General features: G+C 42.2%; 1 protein-coding gene across 1 annotated transcript in view; it reads right to left on the reverse strand.

Moving 5' to 3' along the window:
• Positions 1-14,166, reverse strand: part of LRRIQ3 (leucine rich repeats and IQ motif containing 3) — a 34,792-nt gene extending 20,626 nt beyond the window's left edge. Inside the window, exons 1-3 of the mRNA XM_075181909.1 lie at positions 14,126-14,166; positions 9,295-9,573; positions 2,454-2,777 (exon numbers count right to left, since the gene is read on the reverse strand). Of these exons, the coding sequence (XP_075038010.1) occupies positions 2,454-2,777; positions 9,295-9,549 (579 nt within the window). The 5' untranslated portion in view covers positions 9,550-9,573; positions 14,126-14,166. The remainder of the gene's footprint in view (positions 1-2,453; positions 2,778-9,294; positions 9,574-14,125) is intronic.
• Between the last annotated feature and the right edge of the window lie 1,120 nt (positions 14,167-15,286).

Genomic DNA, 15,286 nt, shown 5'->3' on the forward strand with positions numbered 1-15,286 from the left:
TTTGTCTTTTCTTTTGCATAGGCTGGCCATAGAGCGACACATCTTTATGTTTTAAAAAAGTTTGTATATACAATACCATTTTTAATTACAGTACAGAAATTTTGATGGCATTTTTTGAAAGATTGACAGATTTTGTCTTTCAGACATGTGATATCTGATAGCATTTAATTTATTAATCTATTATCACCCACGTCCGCTTTGATTTTCGAACTATTATACGAAATCTTAACATGTATGGCCATCTTTATCTTTGAGGCAATCATCATCATCATCATCACCATTTATTTATATAGCGCCACCAATTCAGCAACACTGTACAGAGAACTCATTCACATCAGTCCCTGCCCCATTGGAGCTTACAGTCTAAATTTTCTAACACACAGTCACAGACTTGGGTCAATTTTGTAAGCAGCCAATTAACCTACCAGTATGTTTTTGGAGTGTGGGAGGAAACCAGAGCACCCGGGGGAAACTCACGCAAAGACAGGGAGAACATACATAAAAAAGAAAAAGTGACTAATAGCACTGGTGCAAATTAGTGGGGAAAATAAATAAAATAACATAAAAAAATATATATCAATGTAACAATATATAAAATATAATAATAACTCAAATATGGATGATTTTAAAGCAGGTCGGAAGATGTATGAATTGTTCTCCTTTTCAAGAGGGCATGAACACTCCAAACAAATGTGAAGATATTTGTCATTAACTTTGGTAATTGTTGACTCAAGCTCATTTAAAAATGATGTTAAGTCAACCGTACACAGTACATAGCAAGAGAGAATTAGATGAAGGGATCCGTTTCTCCCGTCTCTCCGTCTCATCCATGTGTCTGTCTGTCTTCCCCTCCCTTTAGATTGTTCGCTCCTTTGAGCAGGGCTCTCCTACCTTCTGTTTCCATCACTTTTAACTGCGCTCTCCAGCTACTCTGCTCACCTCCTCTCAGTCCCTCTGCCCTCTGTCTCCTCTCGCTTCTCTCCGCTCCCCTCAGTGACTCTCAACCTGTCATCTGTGCCCACCCTCTTGGGCCATAGTTACCTGCCTGTACTCACTTTTCCCCTCCCTCCCTCTCTTTCATGCTGTGCCTGAGCCCCCAGAGTTATAGTGCTTACTGTTACTTGAACTGTGCTGTTTCACCTTGTACTGTGCCATTGTTTGTCCTTGTACGGCGCTACGGATACTTTGTGGCGCCCTATAAATAAAAATTAATAATAATAATAATAATAATAATATTTGACCACCTACAGATTAGTTTTATGATGCTGTAGTTAGCCACATATATGTAGATCATCCTTCTCAACTTTTTCTTTCCGTTCCAGCACATCCGGAGGGGAGGTAAAGTGCAAGTCCGTAAGGGAGTGTGGTGTCGCGAAACGCATATTTTGGCTCCACCCCTGTAAAGCAATATTGCAATCGCATCATTCTGTCATGGCCGGCAGTCCCAATATTAAATGATTTGCGACTAATCGTGTCATGGAGGCCCTCATATCTCGCTCACTTCACTAGGAAGTGGGATGGATGCAGGAGAATTGCTTGCTCTTCTGGGGCAGCACAGTGGCTCAGTGGTTAGCACTTCTGCCTCACAGCACTGGGGTAATGAGTTCGATTCTCAACCATGGCCTTATCTGTGTGGAATTTGTATATGTGCGTTTGCGTGGGTTTTCTCCGGGTGCTCCGGTTTCCTCCCACATTCCAAAAACATACTAATAGGTCAGTTGGCTGTTATCAAATTGACCCTAGTCTCTGTCTTTGTGTCTGTATGTTAGGGAATGTAGACTGTAAGCTTCAATGGGGCAAGGACTGATGTGAGCGAGCACTGCGGAATTAGTAGCGCTATATAAAGAGCTGATGATGATGTTGAGTCCAAAAGACCTACTTGGAATTCGGGAGCTCCCAGAGATTCCATGAAAGTGGGCAAGTATGCTGAATATATTTCCTAAAGTATATGTTTCCTAAAACTTGTTAAAAGGAAAAGTGAGGTGTTGCCCATAGCAACTAATCAGATTCTAGGGCCTGATTCATTAAGGATCTTAACTTAAGAAACTTCTTATTTAAGTCTCCTGGACAAAACCATGTTACAATGCAAGGGGTGCAAATTAGTATCCTGTTTTGCACATAAGTTAAATACTGGCTTTTTTTTTATTTAGCACACAAATATCAACTTTAAATTTCAGTGTACAAATAAACTATCAAGTATTTGTGTGCTACATGAAAAAACAGCCAGTACTTAACTTATGTGCAAAACAGAATACTAATTTGCACCCCTTGCATTGTAACATGGTTTTGTCCAGGAGACTTAAATAAGAAGTTTGTTAAGTTAAGATCCTTAATGAATCAGGCCCCTAATTATCATTTTCTGGAATGTACTAGATAAATGACTTCATTGCTGCAGAGGTCATACTGTTTTTGCATATTCAGAGTTAAAGACTAAGCTGAAAAAAGATTCTTACCTTGCTGGGCACAGGTAATAGGGTGATGTGTAAATCAGGACTTAGAGCCTTGAACCGGCCATGGAGCACCCAAGCTTCAATGATTTCCTCATCAGAAACAACAAAGTTATCAAGGGCTTTTAATGACCATATACTGTTTACTACAATGTGCCGGTAATTCTTTTGCAGGCTCAGTGGAGTGTCGTATAGTGTGAGCCCCGTAAGCTTTGAACAGTAGGACAATGATTCAACGTTATCCAACATTCTGATCTGATTATTGTGCAGATAAAGCAATTTCAGGTCTTTTAATACATTCCAAAATTCCTGTCCTGGAAGATTCTGTATCTGAAATAGAGAAATATTATGGCCATTAAACAAAATGGCTTCTATAGCATATCTGGGAGTATATATTATATTGTATGCAGTAATCAAGGAAAAGGTTTTCATAGCGCTTAAACAGGAACCATTTAAAGGACCTGTACAATCAACTGATGATTATTATTAAAATGTTATCAAGTATTCAATTTTTCTTGCCCACTGACATCATGCTTTTTCCATTTTCATTTTTCTGAACTAAGGCTGGGTACACACTAGAGAAAATGTCTCCTGATGCGATATAGTTAACGATTTTACCAACGACTGAAAGTCCCGATCAGCAGCCGATTCATGTGTACACAATATACACGTTTTACAAGATTTACCTTCAGATCTGTGCTCTTCATCTGTCATAACCATCGGCTGAAAAGATGATGACTATAAACTCTATGGAGATCAATGGACACTGCCGGTCCTGAGTGCGTACACATTGCAGAATTGGAACGACAATGTTCCATTGTTGACGGAGATTTGTAGACGGTTTATAAAATCAATATGAAACAATACGATGTGCTTTGGAACGATAATCGTTCATCGTTGGAGAGCACACACTATTGCGATATCGAGCTGAACGGTGAATAGTGTAATTGTCCGATAATCGGGTGAAAAACCTGTAGTGTGTACCCAGCCTAAGTGTGCATGGACAATTTGGTGAAAAACCATTGTCTCGCTTCCAGTTAAGTAAAGGAAGATTTAAAACAGATGGGGAATTGGGCCTTATTTTTGGGAAAAGCTCAATAAATGAAGAGAGCATAATTCTACTTCCTTGGTCTTTTTTCTGATCCTATGGGTCTTCAAAAAGTTTGAACGCTCCATGCATGTGGAAGGAAAGACCAAAAGGGAGGGGCATTGACAACATTGGGGTGTGTTTGAACGGAGCTTGTCTTGATGATAGACAGGAGAGCGTCTCTGAATCATTGGAGCCCCCGAAGGAATGCTGGACCTCAGATATAGCATAACTTATTCAACTCCACCCACAACTACATCTTAAGTCTCGGGTGGACTTATACTTTAAGAGCTTGACTGGGGTATTCAACACCCCTGAAAAATCAAAATTCTTTCTATATCAGCCTAATAACATGCATATGAGGGCTGCAGTTTTAGGCCTTTGGGGCCCTGGGATTGGTCTAAAGTGATCCTTGTAGTTGTGTCCCTACTTTCTCCCACCTACTAAAACATGTGTTTTCCCTCACTTAACTACTGGAGCAATACAATAGGGGCGTGTCACATCCGTGCTTCTGAACACAACATTTTTAAGAAAATGAAACATGGCATCATCATCTATTTATATAGCGCCACTAATTCCGCAGCGCTGTACAGAGAACTCACTCACATCAGTCCCTGCCCCATTGGAGCTTACAGTCTAAATTCCTTAACACACACAGACAGACACAGAGACTAGGGTCAATCTTAATAGCAGCCAATTAACCTACCAGTATGATTTTGGAGTGTGGGAGGAAACGGGAGCAACCGGAGGAAACCCACGCAAACACGGGGAGAACATACAAACTCCACACAAATAAGACCATGGTCGGAAATTGAACTCATGACCTCAGCGCTCTGCGGCAGAAGTGCTAACAACTAGGCCACCGTGCTGACCTGTTACCTACAAGCACTAAAGGCAGCCATTTTTCGAAGCATACTTACACCAAGTTATCCCAAAATCCAATTGGTAAGTGCCGGAGGGTGTGGCGATGTGATTCACGCCATCATTGCTCCGTTCCCAGCTGCGCGATGAACATCAGGCAGCAGAGGACGTGGTCATGATGGCGCAATTCGCAACGAATCATGTCATCATGGCCCCCAGACTAGGGTCAATTTAATAGCAGCCAATTAACCTACCAGTATGTTTTTGGAGTGTGGGGGGAAACCGGAGCACTTGGAGGAAACCCACGCAAACATGGGGATAACATACAAACTCTACACAGATAAGGCCATGGTCAAGAATCAAACTCATGAGCCCAGTGTTGCGAGGCAGAAGTGCTAACCACTGAGCCACCGTGCTGCCCAGTGGCATTCACATAAGCAACAGAAGTTTTAATGCAATGATGGGGCTACTTCTTGCTTTATTGTCAGATGTGTTTGTTACAGCTTTCAACACTTGTGTAAAATGCCTGCTGATATGGTATTACATGTAGACGTCTCTTTCTTTGATTAAATGTATTGTTTTAACTTATTATTGAGATTTGGGGTAGTGTGCGGCCCTTTTCAAGGTTACAGGTCCCAACAATGCGGCCCCCTAAATGTTTCAGGTTGCTCATCACTCTTCTGGAAACAGTTCATTACCTGATAATGTGCAACACTGACCACAAGGGTACAATTTAATTTGTAAAACGCACATTAGTCATTGATTACTTATCAATATGACATGTTCCTTAAATTAGAATAGCAGAAGGGCACCAGTTAAAATAAATAGCAGAACTATTTTCGATTTCTTACAATATATAAACACATTACAGAAAATATCTGGTAATTTTCTGTATATATATATTACACATGTTGATATATTATTCGATGAGGTACAAACTCTTTTTGTCTGTAGGCCACTATTGCTGTAGGCGCCTTTGGAGAGCTGTTGGTCAGCGATTAAACCTCTACGCGGACAACTATGAAGTGACTCTTTGCGGATTACAAAGAGCTGCCATCCAAGATGTGAAACAGTAAATATTATCCATAGTTTTGTTTTTTTTAATTAAGTAAAATTTAAAGTTTAATTAAATTTAATTTACCTAAAAAATATATTCTGGGAATGAATCCTCTTTAAGCAGAAAGAACTTGGGCTCTCTAAAGATAATTTATATTTCAATTAAATGACTTTATTTTTAGCTTGTTCCATTCATGCAACAATGGACAATGTGGTCACCTAATCAAACTTATGGACCTGATTAAAAGTACTGTCAGCTGGGAGAAAGTTGAGGGATAATAAATTATGCTGTTGCAATTAAATAGTTCTTATTGTAGTTACACAGGGAACTTCTCCAGTTAGTTCTCTAAAAAAAAATGAGATGCTGTGAACTCTTTTCATCATCTACTTTTTAAGTGAGTTTTATGCCCAGAAGTTAGAGAAATGTTGTAGTTATCATATGACTTTTTCTAGAGTCTAATAAAATATTTTGTACTTGTATCAAGTGAGGTCGTTTGTAAAGTGCAATACGAATGATGCGTCATGCATCTAGATTTCTGCCAAAGCTTCGTTCGCTGAAGAGCAGAAGGATGCACAAGTTGAGGTTTGGAGTTGGGCATATTGAGGGCATTCCTTACAAAATACAGAGTAAGAACACTAGTGGGCAAAGTTTTGGGGAGCAGTACAAACATTTTGGCTGCGTGTGTCAGTAGCACAGGCGAGAACCACCACAACATGTAGTTCTTTCCTGCCGGACGCTGTGGACATTTTCGAGTGACTGGGCAAGTAGTTTAAGTTTCACACGACTGAATTACGGCCCAAATGGCTGTGGGTACCGGGCTCCTTGGGAGCATTCTGACTGGTCGTCCGTACCCTTATAGTGCAGGCAGCTGTATGCCTGCCCATGAGAGATGCATTTTTCTAGACCATTGCTCAGACTATGACCATTGTGTGGATAGCCGCCTGCCTAGACCTCTGCTCGGCCTCTGACCATTGTGTGGATAGCGCCTGCCTTGGCTTCTACTTGGCCTCTGACCATTCTGTAGATAGCTGCCTGCCTTGGCCTCTACTCGGCCTCTGACCATTCTGTAGATAGCTGCCTGCCTTGGCCTCTACTCGGCCTCTGACCATTCTGTGGATAGTCGTCTGCCTTGAACACTGCTTGGCTTCTGACCATTCTGTGGATAGCTGCCTGCCTTGGCTCTACTCAGCCTCTGACCAGTCTTTGGATAGCCGCCTGCCTTGAGCTCTGCTCAGACTCTGATCATCCTGTGGATAGCTGTCTGCCTTAACTCCTGCTTGGAATCTGACCATTCTGTGGATAGCCATCTTCTCTGACCTCTACATGGATGTTTTTGACTCTGGACTCTCATCTGTGAGCATCAGTATTATTTTCCTTATATTTGCACAGTTTACTTCTTATATCATACCTTTTGGCCAGTTGACATTTACGTAATTATCTAGTGTCTTCTATTTCCTGTGTCAGCCCCTCCACTGAATAAGACATGGGGACAACCAAGTCCTGGTGAGTGTGTTCAGCTGTAAGGGACAGAGTGCTGCTATAGGCCATGACTAGCCTGGTTCTAGAGGCTTCTTCTAGGAATCTGTGTTTGTCATCACACTGAGATTATTGAAATGAGATAAACCAGAGGAGAGGGTACAGTTTTAGGGTTATTCCTCGTAGTGCAGAGGAGCACATGGACATTTTCACAAAAGTATTAGAATTTTGCAATAACTCATAGCAGATCTCCAATAAATAAAACATTTCATGTTGCACCGTCCCCCCCTCCCCCCACACACGGCATTTCATAATGAGGGAGGGGCTAAAATGACAAACCTTGCTGTGTCCCGCCCCCTCTACAGGTACACCTCCTCAAAAGAAAAGAATGTATTTAATTCAGTAGGTCTAAGCGATCTTACTGAGACTGTAGTTAATTAATTAATTAAAATCTTTTGACATTACTGAGATAGTTTAGGGTACAATTTAGGTTAGGTTTAATTGCCTCAGTGATATCGTTGCTTCCTAGAGAATTGCTAGACCGGATTCACAAAATGGCTGCCCCCCCCCCCCCTGCCCCACCTGATTTAGTAACAATGCAAAGACCCCAAGGGCTGGATTTACTAAACTGCGGCTTTGAAGAAGTGGAGATGTTGCCTATAGCAACCAATCAGATTCTACTTTCATTTTGTAGAATGCACTAAAGAAATGATATCTAGAATCTGATTGGTTGCTATAGGCAACATCCCCACTTTTTCAAACCTGCCGTTTAGTAAATATACCCCCTAATGTCTTACCTAATCTGAAGTACTATAAAAATAAACTATTGTTGTGGGGACTGACATTGGAGCGCTTGTAAATATAAATCATGCCTTAATATGTCTATAAAAGGAACTTGTTATTTTTCCTATGTTGGTATGTTTTATACTTTAAGCTAGGAATTCTTAAGAGTGACCTCGCACTAGAGGCTCTCCCTCTGTAACAGCTCCGTTGTAATCACACAGTTGGATGCAGGGATAATGAAATGTTATCTGCGACTGACAAAGGGATATTACATCTTTAAAAACTGATTGCGAATTTTTAAAAACAGGCAATATGAAATCCATGCAAATATTCTGTTCATCAAACGGATCACTCACCACAGGCACAGACCTCCTAATGTTCGTATGCCTCGTTGTTACGTCACCAGTTTAGTTTAAATTAACAGTGTAGATTTAGCATTTTGAATAGTATCTCAGTTCTTTCTGTCCCTCACCGATAACGCTTTATAATCTGAGTAGTGATGGATGACTAAAATTGTAGCGTGTGCTCAGCTTTTAACTTCTATTTTTTTTTAAGGTGTACCCAAAGCCTACAGATAGTGGAAGGAGCCATTTTGTGGGCTAGATGAACATTCACAAGAATGCCGCATAGCAATTCACTAGGAACCAGTGACACCAGTGAGGCAGAGGTACTGGTTCCCAGTGAATTGATAGGCTGCAGTCTCATGAAAATGAGTGGCTTTCACCGTGTGTAAGTAACAGGTACTTACACAACCAAATGGGGGAGTTCCAAATCGGCAAGTGTGGGGGAGCCTGATGTCATTGCAGCCCGCGCCACCTGCCGTGCAATGGATAGGGATATGATGACACAAATTGTGTAAACCGGACCCGCCGGAGAGACCCATGACGAGTGTTGCATCATCAAAGCACCGCCCGTTTTACTTGAAGGGGAGGCGGGATCCGGGAGAGTGGTGTAATCTCCTGGGAGTCTGTGAGAAGTCTTCGGAATTCTAGAGTTTCCTGAACATTCCGAGAGAGTTGTCAGGTATGAAATACAATGGAGTTGTGACCGAGGGAATGTGCAATAATAGTAATGTGTCCTCAGCATTTAACACATATTTTATTTAATGTGTACGAATAGGGGTATATTTATTAAACTGCGGGTTTGAAAAAGTGGATATGTTGCCTATAGCAACCAATCAGATTCTAGCTGTCTTGTTGTATAATGTACTAAATAAATGATGACTAGAATCTGATTGGTTGCTATAGGCAACATCTCCACTTTTTCAAACCACAGTTTAGTAAATATACCCCATAGTCTACACACAGCAGAGGCAACCATTTTGTGTACTAAACCATTACAGAGGCAACAATTTTGTGTACTAAACCATTATTCCTAAGAATGCAGTTCATAAATCTAACAAGTCACGAATATTGGTTCAGTCTGCAAAATCAGTGTGTGATTATGGATACAATTTAAATTTGGTGCTTTTTGAAACATAAACCCTTTCTGGGTTTTCTGATTTCGACCGGAAGTAGAATATCATTGTGTTTCACTGACATACCAAGAAGTACCTAAAAATACATTGAATACAAATGAAGTACCTGATTTCCATGCAAATCTAACATTATGACATGCACACATCCCCTTAGAGCTGTGATGTCTGTGATGTAGTTGTTCGCCAGGGTGCAGAATGTGAGAGATGAACAATACTGTATAAGATCCACTTCCTTTAAGAGCAGTTTGCTCAAGCGTAAAATGACAAGTTCGTCAAGCTGCTTAGTCCGTCCATTATTAACAGCGAGTCCGTGATCAAACAGAATACTTTTCGAGGCAGATACCAGATAATTTCCTTCCATGCTGTCAAATCATTGACCAGTGTCCTAAAATAAAATATTCATATAACGTTATTAATAAATGAAATCACGCCAGCTGTGTGTATGAAGACGTCAATCATTTTAACAATTTTTGAATCCTAACCAAACTTATTGCTTAGATCTTGTTCAATTTGCATCAAAACTGCCCTAATTGATGTCATACTTAGGGCATACAAGCCTACTCTCCCAAAACGTCCAAGAAACTCCTGAAATTTAAGTAGTTCCTCCCAGGAGAGTAAGCCACCTGGGGTAGCTCGGTGGCTCAGTGGTTAGCATTAGCACATCTGCCTCATAGCACTGAGGTCATGTGTTTGATTTCCAACCATGGTCTTATCTGTGTGGAGTATGTGTATTCTCCTCATGTTTTCGTGGGCTTCCAACAGGTGCTCAGTTTCCTCCAACCCTCCAAAAACATACTGGTAGGTTAATTGGCTGCTATCAAATTGTCTGTGTGTGGGTGTTAGGGAATTTAGACTGTAAGCTCCAATGGAACAGGGACTGATGTGAGTTCTCTGTACAGCGCTGCGGAATTAGTGGCGCTATATAAATAGCTGATGATGATGATAAACGGTCATGTTTTGTGGGATAAACTAGTTATGAGAAAGAAAATACCTTCTCTTAGGGGGGAATTCAATTGGCCGTGTTACTCTCGAAAGTAACACGATCTGCACTCTATTATTGTTACTACGGTAATAGTGCACATTATTACCGTTAGTACAGTAATTTTTAACACTGATTTTTGCTGAAATCCAGGTTAAAATTACCGTATGACTGGTAATAGTGCGCAGGCCGTGTTACTTTCGAGAGTAACGCGGCCAATTGAATTCCCTCCTTTGGGGCATATTCAATTGTCCACGGGATTGCCGAAAATCCCGCGGTCTGTGCAGGATTACCGTTATTACGGTAATCCTGCGCGGAAAAACCGTTAATACGGTAATTTACTCGCTGGATTTCAGCTCGAGCTTACCATATTAACGGTATTAGTTTTTCCGCGCTCGAACCCGCGGACAATTGAATACCCCCCTTTGTGTGTTAAATTATATTTATATGGGCGGCACAGTGCCTATGTGGTTAGCACTTCTGCCTCCCAGCGCTGGGGTCATGAGTTCAATTCCCAACCATGGCCTTATCTGTGTGGAGTTTGTATGTTCGCCACATGTTTGTGCGGGTTTCCTCCGGGTGCTCCGGTTTCCTTCCACACTCTAAAAACATACTAGTAGGTTAATTGGCTGCTATCAAAATTTACCCTAGTCTCTGTCTCTCTGTATGCTAGGGAATTTAGACTCTAACCTGCAATGGGGCAGGGACTGATGTGAGTGAGTTCTCTGTACAGCGCTGCGGAAACAATGCCGCTATATAAATAAATGGGGATGATGATGATGATGATATATCCCTTAATTTTTGGGGTAGTAGGAAGCACATTCATAGAACATCCAGAGAATCACAATGTAATGTTTAGGAATCATCCTCGACTTGGGGTCATAATTAGACCAATAATTTTAGTAAAAAGTGAACAAAAGTGATGCGCTGCCCAATGCCCCAAATCCATATAAATTCACTGAAAAGTAGGCCACTGGCACAGACCAATGAGCGATAGAAAACCATAAGAGTGAAGAAGAATTAAATAAAAATGATCAAAAACAAATTTATGTTGTCCCCCCATCAGCTTTCCAACTGTTTTTGAATTACAATCCTCCAGATACCAGTCCTGCTGTGTATGCTGATTTTTTTTCCATACTTGTAACAAGATACGATGCCCTGAATCTATTTAAATTCAAGATATGTTCATTTGAAATCCAAACCTTGTATCCAGAGATAGAACTGAGTGTACTTAAAAGGATATATTGTTTTAATTATATTACAAATCTTGTGGGTCAGCGTCCAGTTGTAAAATCATAGACAACTCAATGTTTATTGGTTATTTGTATACTGCCTCTACTGTCATACATTCATATCCCAAAAATGAATTTAGTGGAAATGTGGTACAAATCAGGACATGAGTAATATACAATATAAGCAGCAGAGTACTTCCTTTGGTCTGCAATCTAAGCCATAAAAAATGACTCATTATTATAGTTTTGTTTTCTCATTTTTTAATACTATTTTTTGTCCCTGCGACTGTGATAAAAATAAAAAGTACACACACTGTATATGATGTCCTTTTACCTAGCAAATTAGTATAAATGCACCAATTGTGTTAAATGAAAGGTGGTCAGAATCTACCACATGCAGAAACACTGTTACTATTTTTGTCTATATTACTGAATCTAATGGCACATTATATATATATATATATATATATATATATATATATATATATATATATATATATATTATTATTAATTTTTATTTATAAGGCGCCACAAAGTATCCGTAGTGCCGTACAAGGACAAACAATGGCACAGTACAAGGTGAAACAGCACAGTACAAGTAACAGTAAGCACTATAACTCTGGGGGCTCAGGCACAGCATGAAAGAGAGGGAGGGAGGGGAAAAGTGAGTACAGGCAGGTAACTATGGCCCAAGAGGGTGGGCACGGATGACAGGTTGAGAGTCACTGAGGGGAGCGGAGAGAAGCGAGAGGAGACAGAGGGCAGAGGGACCGAGAGGGGGTGAGCAGAGTAGCTGGAGAGCGCAGTTAAAAGTGATGGAAACAGGAGGTAGGAGAGCCCTGCTCAAAGGAGCGAACAATCTATATACAATCTAAAATTATACATATATATATATAATTACCTAGAGAAAAAGAGAGGGTGCAGAGAGGGAGGCAGAGAGAGAGAAGAGAGAGAAGGAGGTCAGAGAGAGAGAGATGGAAAGAAGGGGGGCAGAGAGAGAGGAGGGTTGCAGACAGAGAGATCAGTAGAAAATGGGGGCAGACAGTGAGAGAGGGAGAGAAGGGGGGCAGAGAGAGAGGAGAGGTGCAGACAGAGAGAGGGAGAGAATGGGGCAGAGAGAGAGGAGGGGTGCAGACAGAGAGAGAGAGAGAAGGGGCAGAGAGAGAGGAGGGGTGCAGACAGAGAGAGAGAGAGAAGGGGGGCAGAGAGAGAGGAGGGGTTCAGACAGAGAGAGCAGTAAAGAAGGGGGGCAGAGAGAGAGAGGAGGGGTGCAGACAGAGAGAGGGAGAGAATGGGGCAGAGAGAGAGGAGGGGTGCAGGCAGAGAGAGAGAGAGAAGGGGGCAGAGAGAGAGGAGGGGTGCAGACAGAGAGAACAGGAGAGAAGGGGGCAGAGAGAGAGGAGGGGTGCAGACAGAGAGAACAGTAGAAAATGGGGGCAGACAGTGAGAGAGGGAGAGAAGGGGGGCAGAGAGAGAGGAGAGGTGCAGACATAGTGCAGGATGGAAGGGGGGCAGACAGCAAGAGAGGGAAAGAAGGGGGGCAGACAGAGGAGCGTTTCAGACAGAGAGATCAGGAGAAAAGGGGTGCAGACAGAGAGAGCAGGAGAGAAGGGGGAAGAGAGAGAGGAGGGGTGCAGACAGAGAGAGGGAGAGAATGGGGGCAGAGAGAGAGGAGGGGTGCAGACAGAGAGAACAGTAGAAAATGGGGGCAGACAGTGAGAGAGGGAGAGAAGGGGGGCAGAGAGAGGAACGTTTCAGACAGAGAGATCAGGAGAAAAGTGGTGCAGACAGAGAGAGCAGGAAAGAAGGGGAGCAGAGAGAGAGGAGGGGTGCAGAGAGACGGAGAGAATGGGGCAGAGAGAGAGGAGGGGTGCAGACAGAGAGAGAGAGAGAGAGAGAGAAGGGGGCAGAGAGAGAGGTGGGGTGCAGACAGAGAGAGAGAGAGAAGGGGGGCAGAGAGAGAGGAGGGGTGCAGACAGAGAGAGAAGGAAAGAAGGGGGGCAGAGAGAGAGGAGGGGTGCAGACAGAGAGAGGGAGAGAATGGGGCAGAGAGAGAGGAGGGGTGCAGACAGAGAGAAAAAGAGAAGGGGGGCAGAGAGAGAGAAGGGGGGCAGAGAGAGAGGAGGGGTTCAGAAAGAGAGAGCAGGAAAGAAGGGGGGCAGAGAGAGAGGAGGGGTGCAGACAGAGAGAGGGAGAGAATGGGGCAGAGAGAGAGGAGGGGTGCAGACAGAGAGAGAGAGAAGGGGGCAGAGAGAGAGGAGGGGTGCAGACAGAGAGAGAGAGAGAAGGGGGGCAGAGAGAGAGAAGGGGGGCAGAGAGAGAGGAGGGGTTCAGACAGAGAGAGCAGGAAAGAAGGGGGGCAGAGAGAGAGGAGGGGTGCAGACAGAGAGAGGGAGAGAATGGGGCAGAGAGAGAGGAGGGGTGCAGACAGAGAGAGAGAGAGAGAAGGGGGCAGAGAGAGAGGAGGGGTGCAGACAGAGAGAACAGGAGAGAAGGAGGCAGAGAGAGAGGAGGGGTGCAGACAGCGAGAACAGGAGAGAAGGGGGCAGAGAGACCTCTGCAAGGCTCAGTGTTCCTCATTTCTGGTCTGCAACATAATTCTAGCACTCTCTTATGGTAGAGGAAGACATACACCCTCATGTCCTGGGCACCCATTCTAGGAAAGCTAGGTAGATACATTATAGCTAGTAAGTCCCAAGTGGCAGCCTTGTGTTGGCTACAATTACCTGCGGCACTGAGCTCCTGTGCAGCCTGCTTGCCTCTCACTGGGGGGGGGTGGAGAGACAGGATGTGTGTTACACTCTGCTCCTATGGAAACCACAAGCTTTAAAGTGGCAGAACCAGTGTGACAGAACGCACCAGTCCATTCTCACACTGCTGCCAGTACACTCACAGTTAATATAAATGTACTAATGTCTGAAGAGGAGGTTATCTAATTGTGAAACAATTTGTGTTACAATGTATTCATGTACAACAATTACTAAGCAGAAATGGAGGTGTTAGGTGTTAAAGCTGAATATACTATGTACATGCAGCTTATTTCTGCACTCTTGCAATGCTATATATATATATATATATATATATATATATATATATATATATATATATATATACACATATGTGTGTGTGTGTGTTTAATATTAGTGTATATATATTTATATATATATTTATATATATATACATATACATACAAAGTGATCGCTGATTGCTTTTATCTAGCACACTGATGGGTTGTTACATCTGTGTACATAAATTGTGCACCCAACATTCACTCATATACTGATTTTTTTCTCGTATGAGATACATATCTTTGAGACATCTCTTGCTTAATTCTACCTCAGACCTCTTATTTATTTAACCAAATGTTTGCAACAATAATAATTAACATTCTTTTTGAAGGCTCCATTTGTATTTTATTCTTAAGAAAAGTAAACTTCCAAGCCACAAGCATCGACTGGTACAATTAGCAGTGATGGATATTTTCAGTGCTTGGAAAGCAACATAATTTGTTGTATATTCTAGATATACATAAAAAGTGAATCTCCTGTAATTATCAGAACCATATCTGAGTTTTAGGTTCCCCTTTGGGATTAGTTTTCTCCTGTATTTAACCAGTAAACCTACTGAAAGACACTTTTTGGTGGCTAACAACAGGGAACAATAGCTTATGTCATATCTGCCAATTCTCATGGACAGTCCTGTTTCTTGGAGAGGGAAAGGGGTGTGGTATGCCAGTCATTGGGAGTGGTCCCACCCAAAGTGGTTGTGATTTGGTCAGATCTTCTCGATGTGTTGGTGAGGGGTGTGGCATTTTTTATCTAAAAAAAATTCAATTGGGAATTTTAGCAGTCATGGTTTAAATGTAACTACATAGCAAATATACAGAA

Source organism: Mixophyes fleayi, chromosome 8 (genome assembly GCF_038048845.1).
Source record: "Mixophyes fleayi isolate aMixFle1 chromosome 8, aMixFle1.hap1, whole genome shotgun sequence".
Classification (NCBI taxonomy): Eukaryota; Metazoa; Chordata; class Amphibia; order Anura; family Limnodynastidae; genus Mixophyes; species Mixophyes fleayi.